The sequence below is a fragment of the Phocoena phocoena genome, chromosome 8, assembly GCF_963924675.1.
Source record: "Phocoena phocoena chromosome 8, mPhoPho1.1, whole genome shotgun sequence".
NCBI classification, from domain to species: Eukaryota; Metazoa; Chordata; class Mammalia; order Artiodactyla; family Phocoenidae; genus Phocoena; species Phocoena phocoena.
The window spans coordinates 108,529,729-108,556,935 of NC_089226.1; the positions used below are offsets into that span (position 1 = coordinate 108,529,729).

At 64.3% G+C, this 27,207-nt stretch overlaps 2 protein-coding genes across 3 annotated transcripts; both read left to right on the top strand.

Annotated features, from left to right (window-relative positions):
- Positions 1 to 933: 933 nt before the first annotated feature.
- Positions 934 to 7,942, top strand: TH (tyrosine hydroxylase). Its single transcript, XM_065881413.1, has 13 exons — positions 934 to 1,035; positions 2,462 to 2,662; positions 3,448 to 3,622; positions 3,891 to 3,979; positions 4,203 to 4,270; positions 4,568 to 4,618; positions 5,002 to 5,147; positions 5,238 to 5,373; positions 5,483 to 5,552; positions 6,069 to 6,125; positions 6,318 to 6,413; positions 6,718 to 6,851; positions 7,715 to 7,942. The coding sequence occupies exons 1-13, from the start codon at positions 946 to 948 to the stop codon at positions 7,872 to 7,874; spliced, it is 1,473 nt and encodes a 490-aa protein (XP_065737485.1). The 5' UTR covers positions 934 to 945; the 3' UTR covers positions 7,875 to 7,942.
- Positions 7,943 to 10,143: 2,201 nt separating this feature from the next.
- On the top strand, positions 10,144 to 11,220 carry INS (insulin). Of its 2 annotated transcripts, none has more exons than XM_065881950.1 (3): positions 10,144 to 10,185; positions 10,362 to 10,582; positions 11,072 to 11,220. In XM_065881950.1, the coding sequence occupies exons 2-3, from the start codon at positions 10,396 to 10,398 to the stop codon at positions 11,215 to 11,217; spliced, it is 333 nt and encodes a 110-aa protein (XP_065738022.1). In that variant the 5' UTR covers positions 10,144 to 10,185; positions 10,362 to 10,395; the 3' UTR covers positions 11,218 to 11,220. The 2 variants fall into 2 exon arrangements, with proteins under 2 accessions (XP_065738022.1, XP_065738023.1); XM_065881951.1 differs by having other exon boundaries at positions 10,152 to 10,185; positions 10,379 to 10,582.
- Positions 11,221 to 27,207: the final 15,987 nt, after the last annotated feature.

A 27,207-nucleotide genomic window follows, 5' to 3' on the forward strand; every position in this document is an offset into this window, starting at 1 on the left:
CCCTCCGGTCCCCTGGTCGCCGGGGTGGGGGCACCACCAGAGGAACATCGTGCGTGGAACTCAGGAGAAACTCTGGGCTGGGGTTGTCCCGGGACCCGCATGGTGCCAGGGACCACAGGGACTGGGCCTCAGTGCTCAGGGATGGGCGCATCCCCGAGGCAGTGACACCCCAGCGATAAGTGGTGAGAGGGCCTTGGGGGACGCTGGGGGGTAGGGGCGGGCCAAGAGAGGGGGAGAGACGGCCATGCAGGAGTGAGTGGGACAATTGTTAGAGAATTCCCTGACCCCCGCGTCCCTCATTCTCCTGCACCCTGGAGGATGTGCCCTTCTGGAACATTCTGAGCCATGCTGGATGTGCCTGTGGCGGGGGGGGGGGGGGGGGCGGCGGGGCGGGGGGCAGATAACATTCCCGCTGAGAACATCTAACAGGAACATGCCTCGGGACCCTGCTGGGAAATTTGGTGGAGTGAAGAATCTTCCGGAAAAGCGAATTGCCTCCTGACATCTGAGGTCTGAACCTGGCTTTCTAGACCCATGGCCACCAAAGGTCAGGGTTTTGTGTCACGAGCACGGTGGGGTGTCCAGAACTCCACCCCACCCCCCACCCCGTGTACCCGCCCATCACCCGGCTCGGGTGTGGGCTGAGGGGCCTGGCTGCACCCAGCCCTGCGGAGCACGCCTGCCGGAGCCCGGATGATTCAGAGGAAGGGCCGGCCGCCTGCCTGGGTGCCTGTGACGGTGGATGCAATTAGATTTAATGGGACAGAGCCCTTTCTCCTGCGTCTCCGTGCTCCTCGCCCACCCCACCTCCCTCAGGCGGCAGCAGGAGGGGGACGCGGAGGAGGTGGGAGGTGGAGGACCCAGAGGGGCTTTGACGTCAGCTCAGCCTATAAGAGGCCGCCCGGCAGAGGGCTGTGGAGACGGAGCCCGGACCTCGCCGGCGTCATGCCCACCCCCAACGCTGCCTCGCCGCAGGCCAAGGGCTTCCGCAGGGCCGTCTCCGAGCTGGACGCCAAGCAGGCCGAGGCCATCATGGTAAGAGGCAGGCTGGTGCCCACGGGCCGGAACGAACCAGAAGCCCAGGGGTGTCCCCTGAAGGCTGGAGGGAGGCTCCAGGCTCAGGGTCCATACGGGCGCCCTGGACCCAGGCCTGGCGTCCGGTCCTGGCCACAAGCACCTCCCCTGCCTGGACTCTGTGGGCAACCCCTGTGCCCGGGTGTTTGAATCTCTATGGGTGGGTCCTGCTGGACCCAGTGTGTGTGCAACAGTGTCCCGGGCCCTGCAGCAGCTCAAGGTGGTGGGGGGCACTGGGCAAACAGGGGTGCAGGCCCCGGTTCTGCTGAGCTGAAGGGAGGTCTGAGCTCCAGGGTGATTCCCATCCATCCCCCGCCCATCCACCTGTCCAGCCACCCGTCCATCCACCACCCACCTGTTCATCCCTCATCTACCTGTCCATTCACCACCCGCCATCTGCCTGTCCATCCGCCGTCCATTCATCCATCCGTCCAGCTGTCCAACCATCATTCACCCATCCACCTGCCTGCCGCGCATTCCACGTCCCACGTGGGCTCGCCTGTCCTGAAACCCACCTCCCCTGTTCCCTTGCCCAGCAACCCTGGGCCTCCCTGACCACCAGGGATGGCCCCCAAGGCCTGGCCCACCACTTGGGAGCCCCCGAGTTCAAGGGAGGCTGTGCTGGGAAGACCCGCTGGGCCACCCCCTCTCTGAGACTGGAAAACTAGGGGCTTCTTGGCCTGGAAGAGGGGTCTCCAGTTCGTCCTCAGGGATGGCCTGGAATAATCAGCTCCCTGCAGGTTTAAAACGGCTCTTGTTTATAGAGCTTTAATGGAAACATGGGCTGGGTTCTAGAAATTTAATTTGCAGGCACCATCTCAGGGCACTGGCCGTGGGGTAGACAGCGCTCACCCCAGGCCCCTGGCTCTGTCCACACCCCGCCCACCGTAGAGTGGGAGATCTGGGGAGGGCTCCCCCGCGGCCCCCTGCCATGTTCCAAGACCCAAGAGCACCAGAAGCTTCCTGGAAGTTCAGCCGCAAAAAATGAGCCCCAGACAGGGGGCTTCTTCTCTACTCAGGCCGGGGGTGGGCAGACACACTGACCCCGGGGGCTCATGGTCTCGGGACCGGCTGTGGACAAGGTGTGGCCGGGCCCCTGAGCTGTGAGGCAGGGCTGGGCATGGGGCCATGAGGAGAGGTCACTCCATGGGGCCAGCCACCATGTCCCCTGGCCCTGCGCAGCCCCGGGGGCAGCAGGGCAGCTCCCCAATCAGCCCTCATCACCTAACCCGGTTAGATGTGGCCTGAGGGCCTCTGCTGTGGCTCCCAGCGCCCTCCCTGTCTCCCTCCCCGACTGCGGCCCCCGGCAGGCGCGACGCTGGAGCTGGGTCCCAGGTTCTGTGGGTCCGGCTGAGGGCAGGGGGAGCTGGCGCATCTGTCCCCACAGTCCCCACGCTTCGTCGGGAGGCGGCAGAGCCTCATCCAGGATGCCCGCAACGAGCGACAGAAGGCGGAGGCCGCCGCCGCCGCCTCCACGGAGCCGGGCGAGGCCCTGGGGGGACGGGCCGGGAAGGCCGCGCTGAATCTCCTCTTCACCCTGCGGGCCACCAAGCCCCCCGCGCTGTCCCGGGCTGTGAAGGTGTTTGAGGTGAGGGAGCATAGGGGGCCACGTGCCGAGGGGGCTCACAGCCCCTCGCCACACCCTTCTGTTCTCAGGAGCTCCCTGAGCCCAGCCCCCCGCCCTCCCCCATGCCCAGCACCTCACCCTGGGGGCAGGTGGGTGTGGGTCCCCCAGGGCAGCCGGGGACGCAGGGCCCCCCATGCCCGCCTGGCCCTGGCGGGGCTGGGCTCATGTGACAGCTGACGGCGTTAGCTGCTGGATCCCAGCACACGCACCCGAATGACATTACAGCCGACTCCTCTCGAGCTCCCGTGATGGCCGATGCCCGTGTGGCCCGAGGGCCTTGAAGACTGAGGCTCCCTCGTTGCTGGTGATGGGAGCTGGCAGGGGAGCGCACCCACCCCTCCCCCCTGCGCTCAGTGTTGCTTGGTGGGGGCCTGAGCCTCCCGATCTGCCCGCAGTGGGATCAGGGCCCACCCCCAGCCCCGGGTGTCTAGAGGTCTCGGACGAGGCCACCGGGGATGGAAATCAGGCTGCCTGGGAGAAGACCCCACCCGAAACGCTGGGTCTGGGGGACCCTGTGACAACCCCTGTTAGACCAACTAGACAAGAGCCGTTTTCCCAGCTGAAAGCTGTCCAGGCGGCCAGTCTGGAGAGCAGTCTTGTGGGCTGCTCGCTGCCAGCGTCCAGGGCAGGGCAGGGCGGGCCGACCCCGGTGCCTGCTTCCCAGCGCCCTCGCCTCCCCCTCTGCCTGTCTCTGTCTCTGTCTCTCCATCTCTCCCTCCCTCTTTCTCCCTGCTTTTGCTCCTAAGACATTTGAAGCCCAAATCTACCACCTGGAGACCCGGCCCGCCCAGAAGCCGCAGGCAGGGGGCCCGCACCTGGAGTACTTCGTGCGCTGTGAGGTACCCAGCGCCGCCCTGCCCACCCTGCTCAGCTCTCTTCGCCGCGTGGCCGAAGATGTGAGGGGCGCTGGGGAGAACAAGGGTGAGGCTGCCCCTATACCCTTGAGGGCGACCCCGTGACCCTGAGCCATCGGGGTGCAAGGGGGTCCCACAGGGGGACCCCAGTGACTGCGTGTACGGCCTGGGGGCTCCCTCTCTGCTGGCTCCAGCCCTCCCCAATCCCCCTCGTCTGTGTCCGGGCCTGGGTCACCTCCAGCCCCCAGTCGCAAGCGGGAGGCTGCTTCCAGGGGGGCCCTCCCACCACAGCCCAACACCCAATCTGGTCCTTCTACCCTCCTTCCTGCGTGCAGTCCTCTGGTTCCCAAGGAAAGTTTCTGAGCTGGACAAGTGTCACCACCTGGTCACCAAGTTTGACCCTGACCTGGACTTGGACCATCCGGTGAGCCGGGGCCCCGACCTGCCCCTGTACTCATGGCTGGGGCGGTGGGCGTGCACCCCGGCTTGGGACGGGGTATCTGTTTGCCTCCGGCTCCTGGTGGAACCCTGAGGTTTGGCTGGGTGCAGCCGCCAGGTGCCCGCCGGTATCACAGGTCGCGTCTGGGCTGGGGGCGTGGGGAGGGCTGGCGGGCCGTGGCGGCTGATGGCGTCCACTCTGCCGTCAGGGCTTCTCGGACCAGGTGTACCGCCAGCGCAGGAAGCTGATTGCTGAGATCGCCTTCCAGTACAAGCAGTAAGGACCCCCCTCGGGACCTCATTCTCTGAGACCCAGACCCCGTCCTGCGGCCTCACACTAGACCTGGGTGGGGGGAAGGGAGGGATGCCTTTGTCACCAGTGCCATCACCTTCACTGTCACCGTGGTCACCGATTCGGGGTCCCCAAGTCACAGCCGAAGAAACGGAGGCACAGAGCAGTTAAGCAACTTGCCGTGGCCACACAGCCGGGGTCGCTCAGCCCAGGCCCTTCCTGTCCACCCCCCCCCATGCCCTCCCCGAGGGGGCCTGGACTAACTGCTGACCCCCTCCCCAGAGGCGACCCTATTCCCCACGTGGAGTACACGGCCGAGGAGACTGCCACCTGGTGAGACCCCATGATGGCAGCTGGGGAGGGGCGGGGTGGGGAATGAGGAGGGCCCGGGAAGACCCCCGGAATCCCTGCGTGGAGAGTGGTGGCCTCCAGAGGACAGACTAAGTCCGGGTGGAGGAGGGACTTCCCGAGGCCCCCCACGGTCCCCTGAAACCTCCCAAAGCTGCAGGTGGGAGACATCCACTCCCAGTGGCCAGTGTCTTTGGGGCCAGGGAGAGGCCTACAGTGTGAGGCTGCCTGGGGTCTGCAGCGGGCAGAGCAGAGCGCCCACGGGAGGGGCTGCTGGATGCGGGGAGGGGTCTGGGGCAGGCGGCGGGGGGCCAGGTTGGGAGTGGGGGGCACCCGGCCAGCCTGAGCCCCCCCTCCCCCGCCCACAGGAAGGAGGTCTACACCACGCTGCGGGGCCTCTACGCCACCCACGCGTGCCGGGAACACCTGGAGGCTTTCGAGCTGCTGGAGCACTTCTGCGGGTACCGGGAGGACACCATCCCCCAGCTGGAGGACGTCTCCCGCTTCCTGAAGGGTGCGCCGCTGTGGAGGCCCCGGCGGGAGGGCCTGGGGTGGCCAGCCGGCGGCCCCACCCGCGCTGACCGCCCCCCCACCGCCCTTGCAGAGCGGACCGGCTTCCAGCTGCGGCCCGTGGCCGGCCTGCTGTCCGCCCGGGACTTCCTGGCCAGCCTGGCCTTCCGCGTCTTCCAGTGCACCCAGTACATCCGCCATGCCTCCTCACCCATGCACTCCCCCGAGCCGTGAGTGCCCAGCCCAGCGCGCCGCGGGGGGCGTGCTGCTGGGGGAGGGGGCAGGCTGCGGCCCCGGCCCCCGGCCCCCAGCCCCACCCGCTGTCCGCCCCCAACACAGGGACTGCTGCCACGAGCTGCTGGGGCACGTGCCCATGCTGGCCGACCGGACCTTCGCCCAGTTCTCCCAGGTGTGTCCTCGAGGCCTCAGGAGCTGGGCGTCAGCCGAGGGGCTGCGGGGTGGCACCAGCAGCGATGGGCGCTGCCTGCCCCTCCCCACCCCCAGGCTGGATGCCGCCCACACCTGGGTCATGAGACTTCAGAGAGACTGCAACGTCTTGGAAGAGAGGGGTGGGCGGGCCGTTCTGGGAAGACCACCTTAGAACAAAGACGGGGAAGAATCCCTTCCGGAGAGTCAGGGGATCACGGGGCCCAGAGGACAAGTTGGGGGCGGAGTGCCGCGGCTTGTGCTGCCACCTGCTGGCTCTCCCGGGAACGGCAGGGAGCGGTCCCGGGCCCTTGATGCATCCCGGGAGCGTGCCCGCGTCCCAGGAGGGTCCCTGCACCCTGGGAGGGTCTCTGTACCCCGGCAGTGCCCAGCGAGGCCCCTGGAGGGGCTGCGGACAGCCCCAGCACCCTCCCCTCACACAGGCGCCCAAGCCATGGTGAGCTGAGCCTCTCCCCCCTCAGCTCTCCCTCCCCCACAGGACATCGGCCTCGCTTCCCTGGGGGCATCGGATGAAGAAATTGAGAAGCTGTCCACGGTGGGTTCTTTCCCCTGCAGGACGCTGGGTCCAGGCTGGGCCCTCCTGTCCAGGCTCCGGTCTCCGCTTCTCACGGCGTGACCGCCCGGAGCCTGGCGCACCTCTGCCTGGGTGGTGGGTGCCTGGGGCCATGGTCAGTGGCGAATGCTGTGCTGTGGTCTCTCAGCTGACCCTGCCAACTGCCCCCTCCAGCTGTACTGGTTCACCGTGGAGTTTGGGCTGTGCAAACAGAACGGCGAGGTGAAGGCCTACGGAGCAGGGCTGCTGTCCTCCTACGGGGAGCTCCTGGTGAGACGCTCCCTGCACCCCCCAGGAAGGGGCTGGAGCCCGGGTCCCCACGGGGAGGGCGACCTTGGCCGTGCCTTCTGAATTCGGGGCTCCCAGGAGGCTGGGGCTGCCCTTTTAGGGGGGCCAAGAAAACTTGTCCCTGCCCGTCCCACGCACACTGTCCCCAGGCCTCGGGAGGACCCCCAGTGGAGAGGGGAGGGTATGAATCCACACCCAGAGCCCACCGTGGAGTCAGGCCAAGGGGCTCCAATTCCCTCGGGGCCCTGAGATCCACCCCCACCCCCCACTCCCGGCCTCCCGCCAGCATTCCCTGTCTGAGGGGCCCGAGATCCGGGCCTTCGACCCCGATGCAGCGGCCGTGCAGCCCTACCAGGACCAGACTTATCAACCCGTCTACTTCGTGTCTGAGAGTTTCAGCGATGCCAAGGACAAACTCAGGTAGGCCGAGACCCCCACTGTGCTCCCTAAACTGGGAGAGCCAGCCAGCAGGCTGGGCCTCCGAACCCACTTCACTGTGGAGAAAACTGAGCACCCCTCCCGCAGCAGGACCCCCAAAAAGTCTGGGGTGGGGAGACCTGCGGGGCTGGTGGCCACGTCAAGGCCAGGCCAAGGCCAGGCTCTGAGGAGGTGAAGCTTGACTTTGTAAGACGGATGTGCGGGGTCCTTCCCAGTCCCATGCCCTCTGAGCAGCTGGGGCCATGTTGGGGACAGAGGACAAGGGCCGGGGTGACTGAGGGCCGGGTGGGGAGCCTGGGGGTAGCAGGGAGTTTCCAGGGCTGGAGGTGCAGTGACCAGCATTCCCCAGGGGAGGAGGGCAGAGCCCGACAGGGCCCACCAGTTCGCCCTCGGAAGGGGCCTCTTTTCCAGCCAGGCTCCTGTTGTCACCGGGGAGATTGAGGCCCAGGATCTGTGTGCCTGCAGTGGGGGTGGGGGTGGGGGTTGGATACCACACACAACCTTAGGGACAGGGATGTAATGGACCCTGCGGGGCACACGGTCTGGAAACCTTCCTGCGGGAGGAGGCCTGGCTGAGCCTCGGGAAGGAGCAGGGAGGGCTGGAGTGCCTCGCAGAGGCTCGCTTGGAAAAGGCCCGTCCCTCCCTGCCGTAAACAGCCCCCAGCCCTTGGAGGAGGCCTCAGTCCCCCATCTTGTCTGGCTGGTTGGACAGAATGAGCTCTGGGGGTGCAGGCGGCTCTGAAAAGTCCTGGGAGCTCTGAGGCTGCTGTGATGGAGACCCGGGCCCCAACCCTCGGGCTTATCCCCACTGGGTGACTGAGAGTCCCTGCCGGCTCCTCCACCAGGAGCTACGCCTCCCGCATCCAGCGCCCCTTCTCCGTGAAGTTCGACCCATACACGCTGGCCATCGATGTGCTGGACAGCCCCCACGCCATCCGACGCGCCCTGGATGGTGTCCGGGACGAGTTGCACGCCCTCACCCACGCCCTGAGCGCCATCAGCTAGACGCGGGACGCCACCCCGCAGGCCCCCACAGGCCGGTCCCAGGTCTCCTGGCCTTCCCCCCGCCGGCCCCAGCCCCCGCCCACGTGAAGGGCTGGCCCACAGGGCACCCCGAGAGCCCGCCAGAGATCCCCCTGCTGGAGGGCACCCTGTTGCCCCGCCCACCGCTTGCCAGCTCCGCCTGCAGGTGACTTTGTGCCGTGCGCTGCCCATGTGCCGTGTGTCACCTGCTCCCATTCTCAATAAAAGAAAGAATCCCTCTGGGCGCCTACCCGGCTGGCTTCTGTGTCAGCGTCTGTGCACCGGGCCCAGCTCGCAGCCCTGCGCCCCTCACGCTCTGCCCCATCCCCGCTCAGAGGCTCATCCACCGCCTGCCTCCTCCTCCAGGCAGCCCCGGGTCACCGGCTCGCCCAGGGGAGCCAGTCTGTGCCGAGCCACCAGCAGCTCCAGAGGGCTGAGGGGGTCCTGGCTGAGCTGTCCCATCTCTGTGGGGTGGCAGCATGGAGGTGGGGGCCTGGCCTGGCTTTGCGGGGGCAGGGCTCACAGCCGTGGTCTCCTAGGCAGGGCTGCAGGCTGGGCCCTCCCCGCAAGCCCGATGTCCCCATTAGGAGGAGGACGGGGGTCCAAGGGCCAGCCTGTGAGAGCAAGCAGAGGAACGGGGTGGGGGGGTCCAAGGCACAGCTGCCTCTGATCCCTGCACCCCACCCCACCTAAAGCAGGACCTGGGAGCGCAAACCCCCCACCCCGCAATGTGTGCTGATGGAGCATTAAGCTGAGCTGGCCCCTAGGCAACCTCTCTGGGCCTCAGTCTCCCCTGCAAGGTGGGCGGGGGACTGGATTCTGGGCTTTGTTTACTCGACAGGTCTGGACCTGGCCCTCCAGCTAGAGCTCCCAGAATCCTCCAGGTTTGGCCCAGCCCAGGGTGTCCCCTTTCCCACCCTGGCCCTGGCCCTCGGAGCAAGCAGCCTGGGGCTTCCTGGGAGGTGGCTGGCTCCTTACTTCCTGCAGGAGGTAGACACCAGCCCACCTTCCAGGCCCTGCTCTTTTCCTCTGGTTCCCCCTACCTCCACCTCCCACCACCAGGACCCTGGCTCTAAGCTCTTAGGATGTTAATCCTGGTAAACTCCTACTCGTCCGTCGAGGCCCTCCTGGGCAAAGCCTTCCGTCCCAGCCCTCCCTGGTGGTCTGTCCTTCCATCAGTTGCACCTCGAGCACCTTGTCTGTGACTAGCCCTCCTGTACCTGTGTCCCTTTAGCCTGTGAGGCATCAAATGGAGCCACTTCTGATGGTTGTGAGCCCCACTGAGACCCTGGGGAAGGGCTAACGGCCGGCCTCATTTCCCTCCTGCCCTCCTGGGCCCTGGGGTCTGCCCTCCCACCGGGGACTTCCGTCATTCAGCCTTCCACCTTGCACACCTCTCTCTAAGGGGCCCCCAGATCTCCCCTGGCGGCAGAGGGGCCTCCGGACGTCATGGCGCCCTGGGAAGGTAGGGTCCAGCCCCTTCCTCGGTGTGGGGGGCTGCTAGGGTCCGGGCCTCCCTCCAGGGGCCTGTCCAGGGGATTGGAGGCACCACAGGGGCTCAGCGCAAATGGCAGCCAAAGGATGCAATGGGGCCGAGGGGCCGGTCTGAAAGGGGTCAGCACGGGGGGGTGGGCAGGGCTCTAGGAAGAGGGATGGGGCCCGAGAGGCCGCCTCGGCGGGGTGTGGCGGGGCCCCACCCACGCGTCCTGTGGCCCCTACGTTGGAGGTGAGGAACAGGGGCCGGCCTCAGGGGCCTCACGGCTGCAGGTCCGAGTTCAGCCCCCTCGGCAGTGCCCCAGGGAGCTGGGGGTGTCAGCGGGCTGCAGCGCTGGGGTGGGTGAGGCTGGGGCCGTGAGCCAAGGAGACGCTCCCTCACTGCCCACCCATGGCCTTGGACCACCTCTGGGGCCCCGAGGGCAGCCCCAGGGACAGCGGGCAGGGGTCCTCTCTCTTGGCCACACTCCCCGGACCAACATGGAAGATGGGACCCAAGCAAGGCCGGGTGGGGTGCGGCTCCTGTGGAGGCGTCTGCCCCCAGCCGTGAGCGGCATTAGGTCCCTCGTTAAGACTCTAATGACCCTGTGGCCCCAGGAGGTGCTGACGACCAAAGAGAGGTTCCTGCAGACCCAGCAGCGGGGAAATGATCCAGAAATTGCAGCCTCAGCCCCCAGCCATCTGCCACCCGCTTGCGGCCCTAATGGGCCAGGTGGAGGGGTCAGGGGCTATAAAGCTGGCGGGGCCCAGCAGCCCCCAGCCCTCAGGACGAGCTGCACTCGAGGCCGTCAGCAAGCAGGTCTGTGCCTGTGGGCTCTGCGTCAGCCCTGGTCCGGGCCGGCCCCGCTGGGGTCCGGTGCATCAGGGCCCCAGGCCCGAGCTCCACTGAGCGGCAGGAGGGCGTGGGCTCCTCTCTTGGAGCGTCTGGGGGTGATCACTGGCTGGGGGTCCCGGGTGCCCCCTCGCTGGCCTCAGCCCCGCCTGTCCCCCAGGTCCTCGTGCCCCCACCATGGTCCTGTGGATGCGCCTGGTGCCCCTGCTGGCCCTGCTGGCCCTCTGGGCGCCCGCCCCTGCCCGGGCCTTCGTCAACCAGCACCTGTGCGGCTCCCACCTGGTGGAGGCACTGTACCTGGTGTGCGGGGAGCGTGGCTTCTTCTACACGCCCAAGGCCCGCCGGGAGGTGGAGAGCCCGCAGGGTGAGCCCCGCTGCCCCGCCGCCCCATTGCTTCCAGCTGGCACCCAGTGGGAGGTCAGGAGGGACTTTTTTAAAAAGGAAAATGATGTCCTCTTGGTCACATCCTAAAGGTGACCGGCTCCCTGGGGGTGAGCCGGGAGGACGCCTGAGGGTGGGCTTGCCCCTCCCCCCCTCCCTTCTCGCCCCGGCCTCACCCAGCACCCTGGCCCCACTCTCTCCCCTCCCCACCGAGGGCAGCTCCAGGGAGGAATCTTCTGAAGTGAGTCAAGTCCTGGGTGCCCACGGTCTCGGGGTGATGTGTCGGCGATGGGGGTGCTTGTGGGAGACGCCCCGTCACCCTGGGAGAGGGCCCCGTCCTGCGCGGGCTGTGGGGAGGGGAGGGGGCGGGGCAGGCCCGTGATGGGCGCCAGGGCACCTGTTCAGGGTCCCGCTCCAGGGCTGGGCAGGGTGGGCAGGGGAGCGCCGTCTGCCTGACCGTCTCTCCCCGCAGTGGGGGCCGTGGAGCTGGGTGGAGGCCCCGGTGCCGGCGGCCTGCAGCCCCCGGCCCTGCAGGGGCCCCCGCAGAAGCGCGGCATCGTGGAGCAGTGCTGCACCAGTATTTGCTCCCTCTACCAGCTGGAGAACTACTGCAACTAGGCCGGCCGGACGCCCCCTCCAGGCAGGCGGCCCTGATGTTCAATAAAACCCCTGAATGAGCCCTGCTGCTGTCGTCTGTGTGGCCCGGGGGGCTGAGGCGCTGCTGGGGGTGGGGGCGAGGAAGGCCGGCCCACCTGCTCAGGCCCTGGTGACGGGGGGCCCTGCCCCAGACCCCTCTCTGTTCTCTGCGTCACGCACTGGCTGCCCACAGGTGTGCGGGCAGACCAGGGCCCATGGCAGTACCCCCCAAGGTGGTGAGCTCCTGTCTTCGGGGGCCCTGACACCCCACTCCTCAGTGCCCCACTGCTGCACGGGGTGGCTCCGTGGGGCACCCGCCCAGGCCACTGCCGGTCACGCCAAAGAGCCCAGGGGTGCCTGGGCTGGTCACAGCCCGGGAGGTCAGAGGGTGACCTGGCCGTACCAAGGCCTGGCCAGCCTGCCGGCCGCCCAGAGACCAAATCAATCTGCAGGCCTCCTGAAGGCTCCGCCCGGGCCAGGGCTCGGGGTGGCTGGGCTGGGGCTGCTGCCTGGGCCCCGGTCACTGCAGACCACTTAGAGGCCGGCCTGGTACCCAGCCGGCTGGGCGGCCCTCCCTATGACCCCGAGGCTCTCACCCCGGTCCCCCCACCCCAGGGGAGACGCTGCAGGCCCCCAGCAGGCCCCGCCCCTGGAGTGGAGGCCAGGGCTGGGCAGGCAGGTGGATGGCCGGACACTGGACCCGGAAGAGGAGGGGGAGGGGGGGTGGCCAGGGTGAGCGGCAAGCTGCCCATGGGATCACCCAGGCGGCCCCATTAGCACGGGTAGAGGCAGGGGCACCCCGCAGGAGCTGAGGTATGTGGGTGCCCGAGGCTGGGCTGCATGCAGCTGGGGCTGGGAAGTGGGCCGGTTGGAGTCAGGCTGCCCTCAAGGCCCTGCCAGCCAGTGAGACCCTGGGGACGACTCGGACGCTTCCCCTTCCCCTCAGGTGCCAACAGACTCTGTGGAGAGGGTGGAGGCCTTTGGGGTCCCGGGGCAGGCGGGGCCATCCCGGCCAGCAGGACTCTCAGCACGGCTGGTGCTGGGTGGTGCGGGGGGGGCTCGGGAGAGGAGTCCACCAGGTGGGGAACGCGGTGGGTCAGGGTGTGACGTGGCCCTTGGCACCCTGCCTGGGCAGGGGCCTGTCTTCCTTTCCCCTCCTGAGACCCGCTGCCGCTCTGAGGCCCAGGATCCGCCCCAGCCCCAGCCGCTCCCACCAGCCCCTGGGTACCAGCGGATGTGTTTTCGAACAGTTGGGGTGGGGGCCCTCCATACACCCAGCAGGGCTGGGGTCACGGAGGGAAGGAGAAGCGGCTGCCCAGGGCCGCCAGGGCCCCGGGGGTGAGGGCGGAATCGGACCCAGTCTCCTGCTCGGCACTGAAACCCAGGTGCCCCCGCTTCTGGACCCCCCCCACATCGCCCCACGGAAGCCAGGCCCGCAGACCTGGGCTCTGCCACCCAACCCAGGCCCAGGCTCCGCCCCTTCTGGGAACTGGAGGGCAGACCTGGCCTGCCCTTGGGACCCGGGCTTCACTGGCCCATGCGGCTGGTGGTGGCTGTCAGCGGTGTGCAGGCCCGTGTGTAACACTCACGTGGGCAGTGGGGTCCAAGTGCCGAGAGCGGCCCCCCCCCCAACACGTTCCACTCCCTCACTGTTGCGTCTTCCGTGTTGCACTGTCATGCATGCCGTGGGGGGCGGGTGTGTGCTGTTTGCCCCTGTGTTCCTAATGGGGAGACTGAGGCTGGGGTCAGGCCCTCTGGTGCCCACCCACTAAGGACACTCTGCCTGTGTGGCTGCCTCCAGGCTGGCTCCCCGGATTGCATCTGCTCCTGGCACGGATGAACTGGCAGCTCCACCTGGCCGTTGGGGCTGTATTTGCCTTCTCCTGTTGGCAGTAAATATTTACTGTCCTCGCTGTTCTCCGGGCCCGAGCAGATCCTGAGGGCTACGGGAGGTGGACGCAAGGATGCTGGGGTGGGCTCTCTGCCCTTGTGGGCCTGGTGCTTGGTGGGGGCCAGGCTGGGAAGAGGGAACAAGACCAGGAACCAGTGGCCTGATCTCCTGGAAAAGGCCCCCCAGGCAGAGCCCCGGCAGAGCCCTGGCCGGTGTCTGTGTCCAGTCAGGCTGTGAGTCCCCACCTTGGGGAGCCTGCCCCGGGACCCTGGCAGGGTTGGGTCCCCTGCGCGGGCGGTTTTACCAGGTGGGCACCCGTCCACGCCAGGCAAGGCGGTCAGAGCGGTCATTCAGAGACAGAACCAGCAGAGGGCGCCAAAGCCCCGCTTTTGTCACACTCCACTTTGTGCTGGGCTGACTGTCCTGGACAGTGGTCCTCTCCGCAGGGGTCTGCTGCCCACGCCGCCCGCGTTCCCCGCTGCCAGCAGGCACAGGGGCTCCGGGGGATGCCCAACGGGCTGGCCGCCCCAGGCTCCGGAGGTCATGAGGCTAAGGAAAGGGAGAGGGTGCCGAGGTCTCAGCCCCCCGTTCAAGCCCACACACCCCTCCTCACGGACCCAGGCTTCCTGGGGGAGCAGCTGGACAAACGTTCCGGGCCCCCAACATTCTGGAAACGTCTCCAGTGAGAGTTTGACCCTCCAGAATCAGAGACCTGGGGCCAGAAGTCCTTGGGGCCGACCTCCTCCAGGGCCCCCACCCTGGCTGAGCAAGCCAGGCACCCGTGCCGAGCTGGAGCCTTGGCTGAGGGTCTCCAGGGCCTGGGGGAATTGCGGTTGGGGGCCGCGGGGTGGCTGTCACCGTCAGGCCAGGCGGCCCCTCGCTCTGCTTGTAGCCACCTTGGCCACTCGAGCCAGAAGGCTCACGTGAGGCGGGGGCTTTGGGGCCAGGAACCCTGGGCCCAGGAGGCCTCTGGCGGGGGTCCAGCTGGGTCAGGGTTAGCTCTTTCCCATGTCCATCCCCATCTCCCCCTCCCGGTGCTGGGAGGAGAGAGAGGTCAGTTCCAGAAAGAACGTTTGGGGGTAGGGGGTGGTCATGGGTCTGGGAGCCGTGGAGATAATAAACAGACAAGCAGGGTGGTGGGGCACCGGCCCACGCCCCTCCCTCCGGCACTGTTGTTTCTGGCCTTGGTGCAGGAACAGCGAGGCAGAGTCCTTCGAAAGTGGAGACCAGCGGAGGTGGCTCCCTACCACTCCTCAGCCAAGCACCGGCCCCCAAGCCCCGGGTCCTCAGATCAACCCCTTCCCCAGGCAGCCCGCCAGGCCCACCCCACCTCGGCTCAAACTCCCACTTCCTGTCACCTGCTGCTGTCGGGGGTCTGACCCGGAGACCCCTGGGAGAGTCTCCAGGAGCCCAGAGATGGGTCCCTGAGGCTGTCCCCAGAAGCTGGGCCCGGGCCCGTCACTCCACACTCCCCACCCTCCAAAGCACTGGGCTGAGATATGGGATCTTGGGGCGCCTCTGGAGCCACAGGAGGCGTTTGCAAGTGGGTGCTGCCTCCCAGGCTCCCTTCACCCGGAGATGCTCAGAGACATAGACTCAGGGTCAAGGTCACAGGGTCGTTCCCAGCCAAGCCTGGCTCTGTGCTTTGCTGGGGATGAAGGTGGGCCTCCACAGCCTGCGGGTCCAGAGCCTGTGAGCTCCGGGTGCCCCACCTTCTGCAGCCCCACGTGGACCACGCTGCTGGCCCATCAGAACCTCGTGGGGCGGGGATGGGGGGGCGGAGGGGGGCAAGGAGCGCATTCCGCCAGCCTCACTGACCCCCTGCCCAGCCCATCTGTGTTTTTGGAAAACAGAACCGGCGCCCGGCAGCCCTGCGGCCTGAGGCCATTCACACTGCGTCTCAAAGCATACGATTTTCTTCTTCAAAGTCCATCCTCACTTCAGAACTTGGCCCTGCTCCAGCCTGGCCTCCCTGGGGGCACCCTGCCTGCCCCTCCCACACCCATGGCCCACTTGCTGGGGGACCTTGGAAATCCCCTTCCCTCTCTGGGCCTCAGGTTCTGGGCTGCGGGTCAGGCCTGTGTGGTAGCTCAGCGGGCAGCAAGAACAGGGCTGGGAGGAGGTGAACATGGGGGCCCTGGCTCTGAACCCGAGGCTCTGTCCCTTCCTAACCCTTCCTGGCTCTCACTGGCCCTCTGTTACCTTTGTTGGCTTTCTCTGGTCCTCCATAGCCTTCCATGGTCTCCCTGGCCTTCCCTGGCACCCACCTGAGGTCCAACAAACTCAGCCTGTCCAAGAAACCCTCCAAGGGTCAGAGAGAGGGAGAGGATGGAAGATGGGCTTCCTCCCTTGAGGCCTACATGATGGGTCTGCTCTTGGTCACCTGCTGGGGTTGCTTCCTGGACCCGGGTCCAGCTGTGGGAACGGGGAGGGCAAAGAGGCCAGACTCCGGGTGGGAGGAAGAGCTAGAGGAAAAACAGGAGAGGGGAGGGCTGAGGGGGCCCCCAACTCCAGCTGCACAGATCAGAGGAGGTCAGACCAGGCAGGCTGGGAGGCTTCCTGGAGGAAGAGTCCTGTGTCCTCATTCAGGTGCTTAGACCTTAAGATTGTGTCCGCATCTGGCTGTCACGGCCGAAGGTGCAAACCGAGCCCAGGGATTGCCGTGGGGCACATACAGCCCATGCCACCCTCCCTGGAGCCACACTGGGAGCCGCGTTCACACAGAGATGTCGTCCTCCAGGCCCTGGCCAAAAAGAAGGTGCAGGTTGAGGTCTGGAGGACACAATGGGTCAAGTCCTGTGGACGCCTCACCTCCTGAACGCCCTCAGCATGTTGGGGTCAGCAGGAGGGTCCACTCGGGCCAGTTCAGGGCTGAAGGGTGAGAGCTGGTGAGCCAGGCACCTGGGGATTAAGTCCTTGCTCGGTTGCCCATGGCTGTGTGGCCTTGGGAAAGTAACATAACATCTCTGAGCCTCGGTTTCCTCATCCATCAAAGGGGAACCCAAGGAGACTCTTCCCGCCTCGGTGGTGAGGGTCCAGTGGGGCGATGTGTGTGAGTGGGGAGCCCCCCCAGGCCCGTTGCCATGGTGTCCGCAGGTCCTCTGAATTGTATTCTCAGCTCCTTCCCCAGTAGGACAGGCCGTGGTCTCAGGCTGCCTCCACGTGCCCGGCACGCACCGCGCTGTCCTCTGTGGGCCAGGCGTGTAGGTGAGGAAGGCCGAGGGAGGACCACGGGCGCAGGGCGCTTCTTGAGGCTTCTAGCTCTGCATCCCCAGCACGTTACTTCCCCTCCAGGCAGCAGAGGCAAGAGGCCACTGATGCGTCTTCCACGGGAAAGGAGCAGCTCCTCACCAGCAGGGGTGGCCTGTGGGCACGTCGGGGTGCTGGGTGGGGTTTGCCAGGAAGAACAGCTCCCCAGGGGAGGAGGCCCGGGGCTGGGGTCGTGGAGGGCTCACACGTCTTGAAGGAGGCCGAAAGCAGGATGGGGGGAGGGATGTGCATGGCCCAGGGGATCTGGGGCTCCCTTGTGCCCGGCGACAGGGCAAGACTCCCTGCCTGGCCAGTCCCCCTCCCCCCAAACTCCAGAGTCCTCTCAGGTGGCCGCTTTTACCCAGGACCAGCCGGGGCCATGACTCAGCTACCAACACCCAGGAAAGAAGGTTCTAGTGCCGTCGGTCAGGGGAGTCGGGGGCAAACATACTCTTGCACTGAGAGAGTCTAACGATGGACAATAACAAAACGTATTAGTATGTGGTCTGTGCTGGACGCTGACCTAAGGGCTTTCAGGCACCAGCATGGCAAGCCTGTGAGGTCAGAGGCACATGGCCGCCCAGGGGTGCCCGGGCTCGCCCGGGTCCTTCCGCAGAGCAGGGATTTGAGCCGGGTCAGCCTCCAGGCCTCCTCCTGCCCATTCCTCTCCCCTTCTGGATACACCGCAGTGTGAGTGGTACAGCATGAGCCCTCGGCCCTCCCACTGTGGCCCTGCTGCCCTGGGGTGGCCTCACCCTGGCCTCTCCAGCTGCCCGCACGGAGGTGGCTGGGTCAGACGGGTCCCAGTGGTGCGGGGCTCTCGGGACGACTGGTGAGTTCAGCATGGGGGTTCCGTTTCCTCCCCCTCTTCTCTCGGCTCTCAGGTTTGGTAAAGTGGCTCTTCTGTTATCCTCGTGGCAATATTGATTTCTAGGCCAGCCAGGTGTTTTCTGAGGCTGCGGGTGCATTTCTCGATGTGGCCACAAGGTGCCAGGCTCGGGTCAGATTTGGAAAGCCCTGCGGGGATTGTGGGTGGCGGGCGCAAGATTCAGCCCCTGAATCTGTTCTCGGGGACCCTGCCTCAGGATGGGGGTCCCAAACGTTCTGCTCCAGAGCCTCTCAGTAATGAATCTGATTTTACTGATATAAACATAATACAGTTTTCTCTAATTCTCAGAACACAGCGGATGTTTGGGGAAGGCGTCCCGGGTTTAACCAGTGCTCTAGGCACCACCTCGCCACACCCCTGGGATTGGAACGGCCAGAGAGGAATTCTCCTGGGCCTCCTTCCACCGTCAGTTCTGTAATGCCAGGGCGGGGGGCAGAGGAGAGCCTTAGATCCAAGCGCAAAGGTGCAGAGCCCACCAGTACCCCGACACTTCAGGGGGTCTCCCCCTTGCAGGAAGAATGTTCTCACTTTGCCCCCAGCCCTCTCCCCAGGGTGCCCCGAGATTGCCGCTCCGAAGAACTTTTGAGATGGGCGCTGTAATTCTAGAAGTGACCACCAGGTGTCAGCATGAGGCCACTTAAGCAGCCAAGTGGAGGAAACTAGGGAACTTCTAAGGGTCCTTTAAGTCTCTCAGGCATAAATAGGATCTGACCAGAAGCCCAGGATGGGATGACCCTCTCTCAGGCCTAAGAAGCAGTGGGGCAGTGACGTTTATGCTGTGAGGTGCACCCCGAATTTGTCCCTTCTCTCCCACTACACTGTATCCCCTATAGACCATGTGTTCCCACCATGGACAGTACATGGGATGTCGAGGGTCACAGCCCTCACACCCACACTTCTAGTCCTGACTCAGTGGCACCATGGCCTAGCTAGTCCCCCATGGGTGCTCCCCACCCTGAAACCCTTTCTCTGCTCGCCTTCCTTTGCTTAAACACTCTTGCCTTCAAGAAGGTTCTGATGGAATAAAACAGCCCTGCATTGGTGTGATCCCCTTTGGGGCTGTGCCAGAAATAGGGATTCACACTAGGGCAGAGCTCAGATTCGATACACTGTTTTAGGGGTGGGAGGTTCCACATCTCCAAGAGTTTGATCTGTGGGTCTGAAAGGCTGCTCCCCTTTCAACCCCTTAGCGGCCCACCTTCTCAATTTGAAGACACCCCCTTTGGTGGGCCTTCCATGGAAACCCCATTATCTGACGTGGGGTCAGCCCTTCACCCTCCCTAGCCCCACCTGAGGCTTGGGAAGTCCCAGATAAGTTTCTCTGTGGGGACCTGCAAGTAGCTCCTTGTGACATCTGGGCATCCGGCAGTGGACACTGGAGTCGGGGGCGGGGGGAGGGCGGGTATAGGTGTGTGGCACAGGCTGTGAAGACTCCAAAGCCACAGAACCCAAAGCAGAGCCAGCGTGAGCAAGTGACTGCTGCATCCCCCCCCCCAATTGTGGGCTGGGCAGGTCCCATGCCCTGGACCTGATTCAGGACCGTTAGCATCCCTGCATCCTTCCCCACCCAAGAGACCAGTGAGGAGGCCCACCTGCCCTCCTCCCAGAGGATGGTATGGCTCTGGGGTATCTGCATTTTGTTTAGGACCCCCCATGAGATTTGAGTCCCCCCAAGTCTGACTCTCTTCCCCACTGAAAGCCCTGTCCTCCCACCAGATGACGTATACCTCCAGCTAAGGAAGGAAGTTCAGGTGAGGGCTTGAAAGACAAAGGGAGAGGGGAGAATTAAGCCCCAACACAGGCTGGTAAGCTGGGGTGCAGGGGCACAGGGAGGGTGTGGACTGGTGGTCTTCTGGGAGCGGCACGTGTGTGTCTTTGCCTCTTAGTGAGTCTTTGATCTGCTTCCTGCTCTACCTGAAGGCTCAGGAAAGTTTAAGTTCCCAGTGAGACTTAGTCTATAATCAGACAGCACTTCTGTCTGGGTCCCCACCACCACCACCACCACCACCACCAGCAGCTTCTGACCCTCCGAGTCTATGCCTCAACTGGAGTTTCCGCCAAGCTCAAAAGACTGTGAACCCCAGTCGTCCCACCCAGGGGTACCTGTGAGCAGGACACTGCTGCTCGCCACCTGCCGCCTTCCATTTGCTTCAGCATCTCTGGTGCCCAGCACCACACATAGGGGGTAGGGGGTAGTGTCAGATGTCACTAGGGAAGGGAGAAAACTCCCAGGTGAGTCCCCTGCCTCTGGAAGAAGGACGGACATGGCCGCATCGTGTTGCAGCTGTGTTGGGAGCCCATGAAGAAAGATTTTTCTGACCATTCTCGAACCCTGGCTTTTCCCCCGTTATGCCCCGCCCCCATTTTACCCGTGCCACGCCCACTGGCATGCCAGGGTGTCAAGTGACTGCTAAGTGTCAATCTAGTGAGGCCCTACCCACTCTCCACCCCCTACGAAGAATCCCACCTTCCAGCTGGCAGGGAGTGCTTCCGGCTAATGCCCACGCCCACAAACGCCTTTCTGCCAGGCTAGGGGTGGGCCTGATCTCCACCCCCTAATGCGCTGTGCCCTCGCGTGGGAAGGTGCCAGAGCCAGCTGCCCCGGCACCACCAAGTTGGCGCAAAGCTACCCAAATTTGGAGGGGCGTGAGGAAAGGCGTGGAGGGGACGAGGAGGTGAGGGGCGAAACTATAGTTTCAGCTGGGATTTGAGCAGGTGCCGTGCTCAGTGGCGGTGAGGCTCCCCTGCTTCCAGGGGCCTGTTGTGATGCACACTTTGAAAGTGCCCTTCATCGTCTCTCCAGCCTCAGCCTCGTGCCCCTCCTCCGCCTCTGCGGCAAGCCGGCTGGAGGGTCTGGGCGGCACAGCCAGAGCCCCCCCTGCTTTGGCGACGACTGCTAATATCGGCCCGGCCAGCGGATCATCACCCGGGCAGTGTCGGCAGAGAGCCTGGGGCACCAGCGACGCCCCAGTCCTTTTTATCCACCGCCCGGGAGCTTCGGGGACTACACAGCGGCTAGAGTACAGGTGACTGGGCTTCCTTCCCTCCCCTTTGAGTGTGTGAGAAAAGCTGCAGTCGGATCTTTCAGGTGTGGGTGGGCCGGGGGCTTGGGGCTGGGGCAGTTAACAGGAGCAGAGAGACCTCTGCGCCAGAGGACGCAGGCGAGCTTCGACTTCGGAGGGGACAGGAAGGACAGGTGGAGAGGGGGCTCTTCTGTAGAGCTGCCCAGAGCCCTCGAGTCTTTTGCGAGGAAAGTAAGTTTTCCTTCGCGCTTCTGCAAAATGGGAGGGGCAGAGGCGGAGGGTAGGGCTGCTCTTTTCAGCAGGAAGGCACAGCTGTTTTTGCAAATGTAAAAGGCAGGGTTTTTCTGCGTGAGAAATTCCCTCTTGCTGCACCCCACCCTCCCCGACGGCAACCAAAGACAAACAGGACACTGCAGAGGGGCGGGGCCCTGAGATTTTCGAGCTGTTTTTTGGTTTTTTGATGCCACTTAAAAAGTAAAGCTTCCCTCCTCTCTCCCCACTCCCTACAACCCCCCCCCGCCCCCGCAAAGAATCCCACTATGTCATTGGAGAGTGAGAAGGACAATGAAGGGGCAATGCCCCTTGGGGCCCCACAGCAGGATTTAGAAAGTAAAGCTTCTCTCCTCCAGACAGTGTTCTCCCGGGGCCCCTCCCAGCTCCCCCTGCCCTGGGGAGTTTCGCCAGGAGTGCATTATTTTGTGCGTGACGTGTTTCTTCCCACCACCCAGGGTCCCAGACGCCTCCGTCCGGCCAGGGTGGTGTTTGTGGGGAAGAGGTTCATTTCCCCAGAGAAGCCCAGCTTCCCCCGACTCTCAGCTGCCTTCCCAAGGCAGAGCTGTGTCCTTCGGTTTGTGCCAGGCTCCCCCTCCTTGCTTCCATTCCAGGTGGGAATGCTGGGGAGTACAGGGGAGAATTTTGATAGCGTGTGCTGTGATCCCCCAAGGCAGGCTGTTCGTGTGCAGCCCCCAGCCCCCATGCCTAGGCAGAAGTCCACAGCAGGAAGGGGCAGCCTGTCCAACAAGAGGGTGTCGTGCTGTTCCATGGGCACCTCTGCAGGCTTGGCTTCTGGGAAGCCCACCTCTGGGTGAACTGTGGGCACTTTCCTCCTTCCCTAGTGCTTTAAGAAAGGGAGAGCTGGGCAGCCAGAGGGACCGGAAGGGGAGCCACCGCCCAAACCCTGACAAGGTGACCTGCAGGCCTCTCCACCCAACAGCCAGGGGAGGGGCAGGGGACCAGGGCCCTGGCTTGAGGGGGGGTGGATTTGTTTTAAAAGCGGTCATCTTAGGAACACCCTTTCGCTTCTCCCCAGGGGCCGAAGAGTCACCACTGAGCTTGAGGAAGAGGAGGTGGATTCTAGCTCCCAGCCCCAAGGCCCCACATCTCCTGCGGGTCAGCTCCCTGCCCAGGCTGCCCCCCAGCCTGAGCCACAGCCCGAGCGCCAGCCGGAGCTGCAGCAGGCCAGAGCCACCCGAGACCCCAGCCCGGAGGTCAGCTGCTGTGGCCTGCGGCCCAAGCGATCCCCACCCGCTCAGAACTGAAGCCGGCAGTCAGCTCCAGCCCCACAGAGGTGAGTGATTCCAGACTCCCGGGACAGGACCCAGCGTCCCCTGGTACAGATCTCTGTGCAGCAGGCTCCGTACAGGGGCCTGATTTCCTTTGGTGCTCAGAGCCCCCCAGGCAGTTTTAGTTCCCATCCCCGTTTTGACAAGGAGTGGAGGCTCAGAGTCACACAGCTGGAATCTGGGGTTCAGGTGGTCGGCTCCAGGTGCCTCTCTCCCTGGGGAGCTCCCTGCAGTCTGGGCAGCAGCGGCATGGTCCTCAGAGGGGAGCTCCTGGTAGAAGGAGGACAGAGGAAGGGGGAGGGGAGCAGCGTAGGGGAGAAGCCAGGGAGGGGGTCAAGGTGAGGACAGAACTGGAGGAGGGGGGAAGAAGGAGGGCACACGGGGCGGGGGGGGGAAACTCATACGCTGGGGAGGAATAGGGGACCCGGGGAAAGCTGGGCTCAGCTGGGGAATGTGAGACCCAGTCCTCCCTGCCCTGGGCTGCTGGCTGTGGGTCCTCACGCCAGTGGTTTGACCTCTCTGTGTCCCCATTTGTCAAAGTGGGCAACAGCCGCAGCCCTCCTGGCTGTTGAGAATTGTGAGACGCAAGTGAGGTATGACCAGAGGCCGGGAGAGGCATTCTCAGTGCTGCTGCCATGATCCCATTGTGTTCAGGCCGGCGGGGCTTCCTGTGTGTGAGTGGGGGCCGCGGGGGGTGACTAGAAAGGCCCAGGGGCCAGAGCCTCCTTGGACACTTCTGGAGCCAGCTCCGTGGTGGTGGCCGCAGGGTTCACGCATCAGGTACCGGGGTGGGGGCCCAGGCTAAGCTGCCCCAGAGGGGCGCTCGCTCCAGGCTCGCGGAGAGCTTTGGAGGTGGAGGTGGGTGGGTCTGTGTTCTTGCTGCTGACCCCAAAGCGACAGAGGCCACTCTTCAGGGCCTGCAGTAGGGGACCCAGCAGGTGCCCCCTTGCAGGCTGGTCTGCCCATCCGAGAGAGAAACCAAGAACGTTTTTCAAAGGTGTCTTTAGTTCAGACACTACATAAAATAGTACAATAGTGGCGACGCCTCGGTCCTTCCCGAGGGCGCCTGCTTGGCCCCCTCCCCTGCTGCCCACACACCGACCCATACACACTTCTGACTTTTGGTTTATTGATCAGTGGCTTGTGGTGCCTTGTGCCTGGGGTGGCTCGTGCCGTCGGTTCCTGGCGTTCCAGCTGGGGCCTGGGTCCTCTGCCTCCAGCTGGGCTGACCGGAGCGGGTGTCCCTCCTAGATTGGAGGGCAGGGTCCTTGCCCCCAGTGGCGGGTGCCCTGCGGGGTGGGGGGTGAAGGAGGGGCGCTCAGGGGACTCTCGGAGAACGAGACGGGTTTGTAAAATGCTGGGCTTAGTCCCGGGGGGGGGGGGGGGCGGCCAGCTCGGAGCCAGAGCCGGGGGAGGAAACCGGGGAGTGGGAAAGGCCGGCTGCAGGGCGGGCGGGAGCGAGGGAACCGGCAAGGCAGGAGCATTGGAGCCGCGGGCCTGGGTGCAGGGGCTGGGCTTGCTGGGGTGAGTCCGAATCTTTGGGGGGATGATTATTCTCTTTGGAATATGGTTTGCAGATCTAGAGGGGCGGCCAGGGCTGCTGCAGGGTGGGCGGGGGGAGGTCGTTAGGGGCGGGGGGGGGGGGAAATGGCGCTTGGGGCTGAAGTTCCTGCCAGCCAAGCCCTGTGCTGGGGGAGACCCCAGCCCCACGACATGCCCGGCTTTCTGGCAGGTCCCTTCCTACCGTGGGGGGCCGGAAGTCGGGGCGACCTGGGCCGCTGGTCCTGGCTGGGGGCGGCCAGTGCCCTTTTTGAGCCCCGCAGCGACCCGGGTCTGCCCCCCGACAACCCTGCCCCTTTAGCCGAACTCGTGACTAAATAAGGCGAGGGTTCAGCAGGCAGCCCCTCACGGGGAGGAAGTGCATCTCTGCCCCCCTCCCCTCGCCCTGATGGCCCAGCCTGGCACCCCAAGGTGGCCTCAGCCGTCTTACCTCCAAGGTCCAGGTCTGCAAGCACCGGCGGCAGCTTCTCCAGGGCTGGCGCCTGCTCAGGGCACAAAGCAGGGGAGCGGCTCACCAAAGGGCCGCTGGCATGGATGCGCCCAGGCAGCCCCACTGACACACGTCTCACTCACCCCAGCCTTCCGCCGCCCCCAGCCTGGGAAGTACTGGAGGAGAGGTGGGGAACCCAGAGCAGGGCCGAGGGCAGCAGAGGCCCTCATCCAGGACTTGAAATCTGCTCTGGGATCCCAGGGAGCCGGGTCCGCAGACAGGCACTTAAAAATACTCCTTGCCCCCAATTTACAAGTTGCCACAGAATAGGGAGCTACGCAGCCAGGCTTCCCTTCCGGAGGCTCCCTCCTCGCCTTCCCTCCTATAGGCATAGGCCTGAAAGCCAGGGACGCGGGGGACTGCAGAAGGCTGGTGGAGGGGGGAAGGGGGGCAGTGATGGGCGGGAGGGGGGGCGAGACAGGCCAGATGTTCTTGGAATGGACACGGGGGTGATTGATACGGACTGGAATTTGAAGGGGGAACATTCCCCACGTGCCTTGGGCTCTGGGTGGAAAATGGGCTGTTTTTTTTCATAGGTGGTGGGGGGGGGGTGTCCTCCCTGTCCTGCCAAGCTCCTGTGAAAGGGCTGCCTCAGCCCTGCCCAGTCCCCACACCTGTCCAATGGCCTTAACCCCTGCCTTCCCAGAGTGTCAGGCTTTGAGGTGCCCCCCTTCTAGCTGGGGTCCCTCTGTGGGGTGACAGCGGGGACAAGCGACGGCCGGCATACCGGTCCGGAGGTCCCGCCATTCTGCTGCCCCCAGCAGCAGCCCCTCTCTGGCAGCGCCCCCAACCCACAGATGCCCCTGGGGTGTCTCTCCCCCACCTCCCACATTGCCCAGTTCCGAAGGGGTGATCCAGTTCCCGCCAGTGCCTTGGGGCTGGGTAGGGTTCAGTGTTTGTCTTCAAGGAACTAGGCTTTCACAGCTCGGAGAGGGAGGCTTTTCGTGAAAATTCTCTTCGAGAAAAACGAAAGGAGACCCCTGACCCCCCAGCCACAGTGCAGGCCTGCCCCCCATCTCTTCCCCCGACTTTCTTCTCCTCTTTCCCAGGCCTTCTGCTCTCCCGCATCACCAGAACAAAACTGGGTTCGCTCTCGTTTGGGGGCTGGGGAAGGCCCGGACGGCGCTTGCTGGAGCGCCGGGGCGAGCAGGGGGTGGCCGCCGGGGGTGCTCCCGGGCCCCCAAACCGAGCCGGGGACGAGCCTGCCCGCGGCGGCGGCCCGGCCGCGGCTTCGCCTAGGCTCGCAGCGCGGGAGCGCGTGGGGCGCGGCGGCGGCGGGGAGCCCGCGGGCCTCCTCGCAGGCGGCCGAGCGGGGAGCCCGGAGCCCCGGGAGCGTCGGGGGAGCAGCGCCCCATCGCTCCCCCGCAGCTCTCGGGTTTCTCCCTTCCACCCCGACGCCCGCCCGGCCGGGCTTCTGCACGGAAGCGCTCTCAGGGCCCAGGAGGCAAAAGCGGGAGAAGCCATGTGCCAGCCGGGGTGGAGGGCGCCCCTGGGAGTCCCGCGCACCAGCCCCGGAGCTGCTGCTACTACTGCCGCCGCCGCCGCCGCCGCCGCCGCCGCGGCGCAACCCGCGCTCGCGTCCCCCGGGGAGGGCGCCACTGCTCCGCGCGAGTCCCGGGGGCGGCGGATCCCCAGCGGCGGGTGCTTCCCCGGGCCCCGGAGCTCAACCTCTCAAACGCAGCCCTCCATTCCCAGGGTCCCAACCCACCCAGCACCCTCCCCGCTCCTCCGGATCGCAGACATTATATTTTCTGGTCTCTTCCAAATTTAAGCCTTGCTCAGGTCCCCCCAGTACATTCAACATTTCTCCAGGTCACAAGGGTTTTTTTTTTTTTTTTTTTTTTGGTTTGTTTTGGGGTTTTATGGACATTAATTTCTGGGGATCTGAAAACGCATAACCCCCACTGGCTTTCCCAGGTTTACACCAGTGGCCTGGGTCCCCAAACTCATTGGGTGTTTTCTCCCAGGCTCTTCACAATTTAATATACCCCCCAGCCCCACCCCCCAGGTTCTGCAGAGTTACACAGTGGCAAACCCTATTCAGGAAGATTTAAACATTAACCCTGGGTCCTGTGGTCAGGCTGACCAATTCGCCTGGCTCCCCAGAATGTGCACAGTGTTTTTCTGGCATTTAGGCATCATTCCCAAACAAGTGGAGCTCTCTTCCTGTGTCCCCGTAATTTTGGACGACAGGGGCTCCCGAGCTTACCACCCCTGTTCTGGGACCCCCACACTGAAGCCCTGTTCCCCTGGTTCACCAGAGTTCGGGGCGTTATCTGCTGAGTTCCACAAATGTATTGGCCTCACCCTGGGTTCCCTAAATTTTCCACAAAGAATCCTAGGCACCCCCCACCTCCGCAACACACTAAGCCATTTCCCCGGGACCCTCAGAGTCTGAACGTTGCTTCCCATACCTCCGCCAAAATTTAGGCGTTACACCCAAAGCACGCCGATCCCCTTTCTGAACCATAAACAGTCTGCGCTCTGATCTCCTGAGTTCCACAAAATTGAGAGGATGCTTTCTGGTCCCCAAAACGCATTGATTTCTGGTTCCCCCCCCCTTTTTTTTTTTTTTTGGTGGGCCATGAAGATATGGGGCGTTCATTCCCGGGGATCTCCAAGCTTCCTTGCCACTTATCAGGTTCATTAAAATTTAGACACTTACCCAGGCCCCGAAAGCACGCGGAGCAATTATCCAAGGTGTGCTCAATTGTGATCGTGGACAGGCAGATTCCCCCAAATCACAAACCTCCCAGGTCCCCCTGGGTCAAACCACGCACAAAACAAACTCTTTCACAGAGCCTATATCTTGTTATACCAAGCTCTTTTGAGTGTCCCAGGAACCAAATATTCTGAATATTTTCTCCGCCTCATAACATTCTGAATATTAAAAAATTCCCTGGGCCCCACGAGCTTACTGACAAGAATCCAGGTTTTCTAAAACTCAGAACTGATCCCAAATCCCAGGCCAACCAACACTGGACCCTTTCCTCTATTTGGACACGCTGGGCTCTCAACATTAGGCATTGCCCTCCAGGCCCCCCAAACACATTCAGTGTTACACTTCTGTCACAGAAAGGCACTGATTTCTTGGGCTCCAAAGCATCCCAGGCACCCACTGAGTCACCCCAAATTTAGTCGACATTTTCTGAGTCTCCCAGACACTGCTAACCCCCCTAACCAGCTTCAGGCACTGATTCTGCAGGCCCCACCACTTAGGAACTCTGAATCCTTTCCCCATAAAACTTAAGATACTGACCCTCATTTCTCCTGAGGACTTCGAAGAACTTCTTTGGATCCCCAGATTC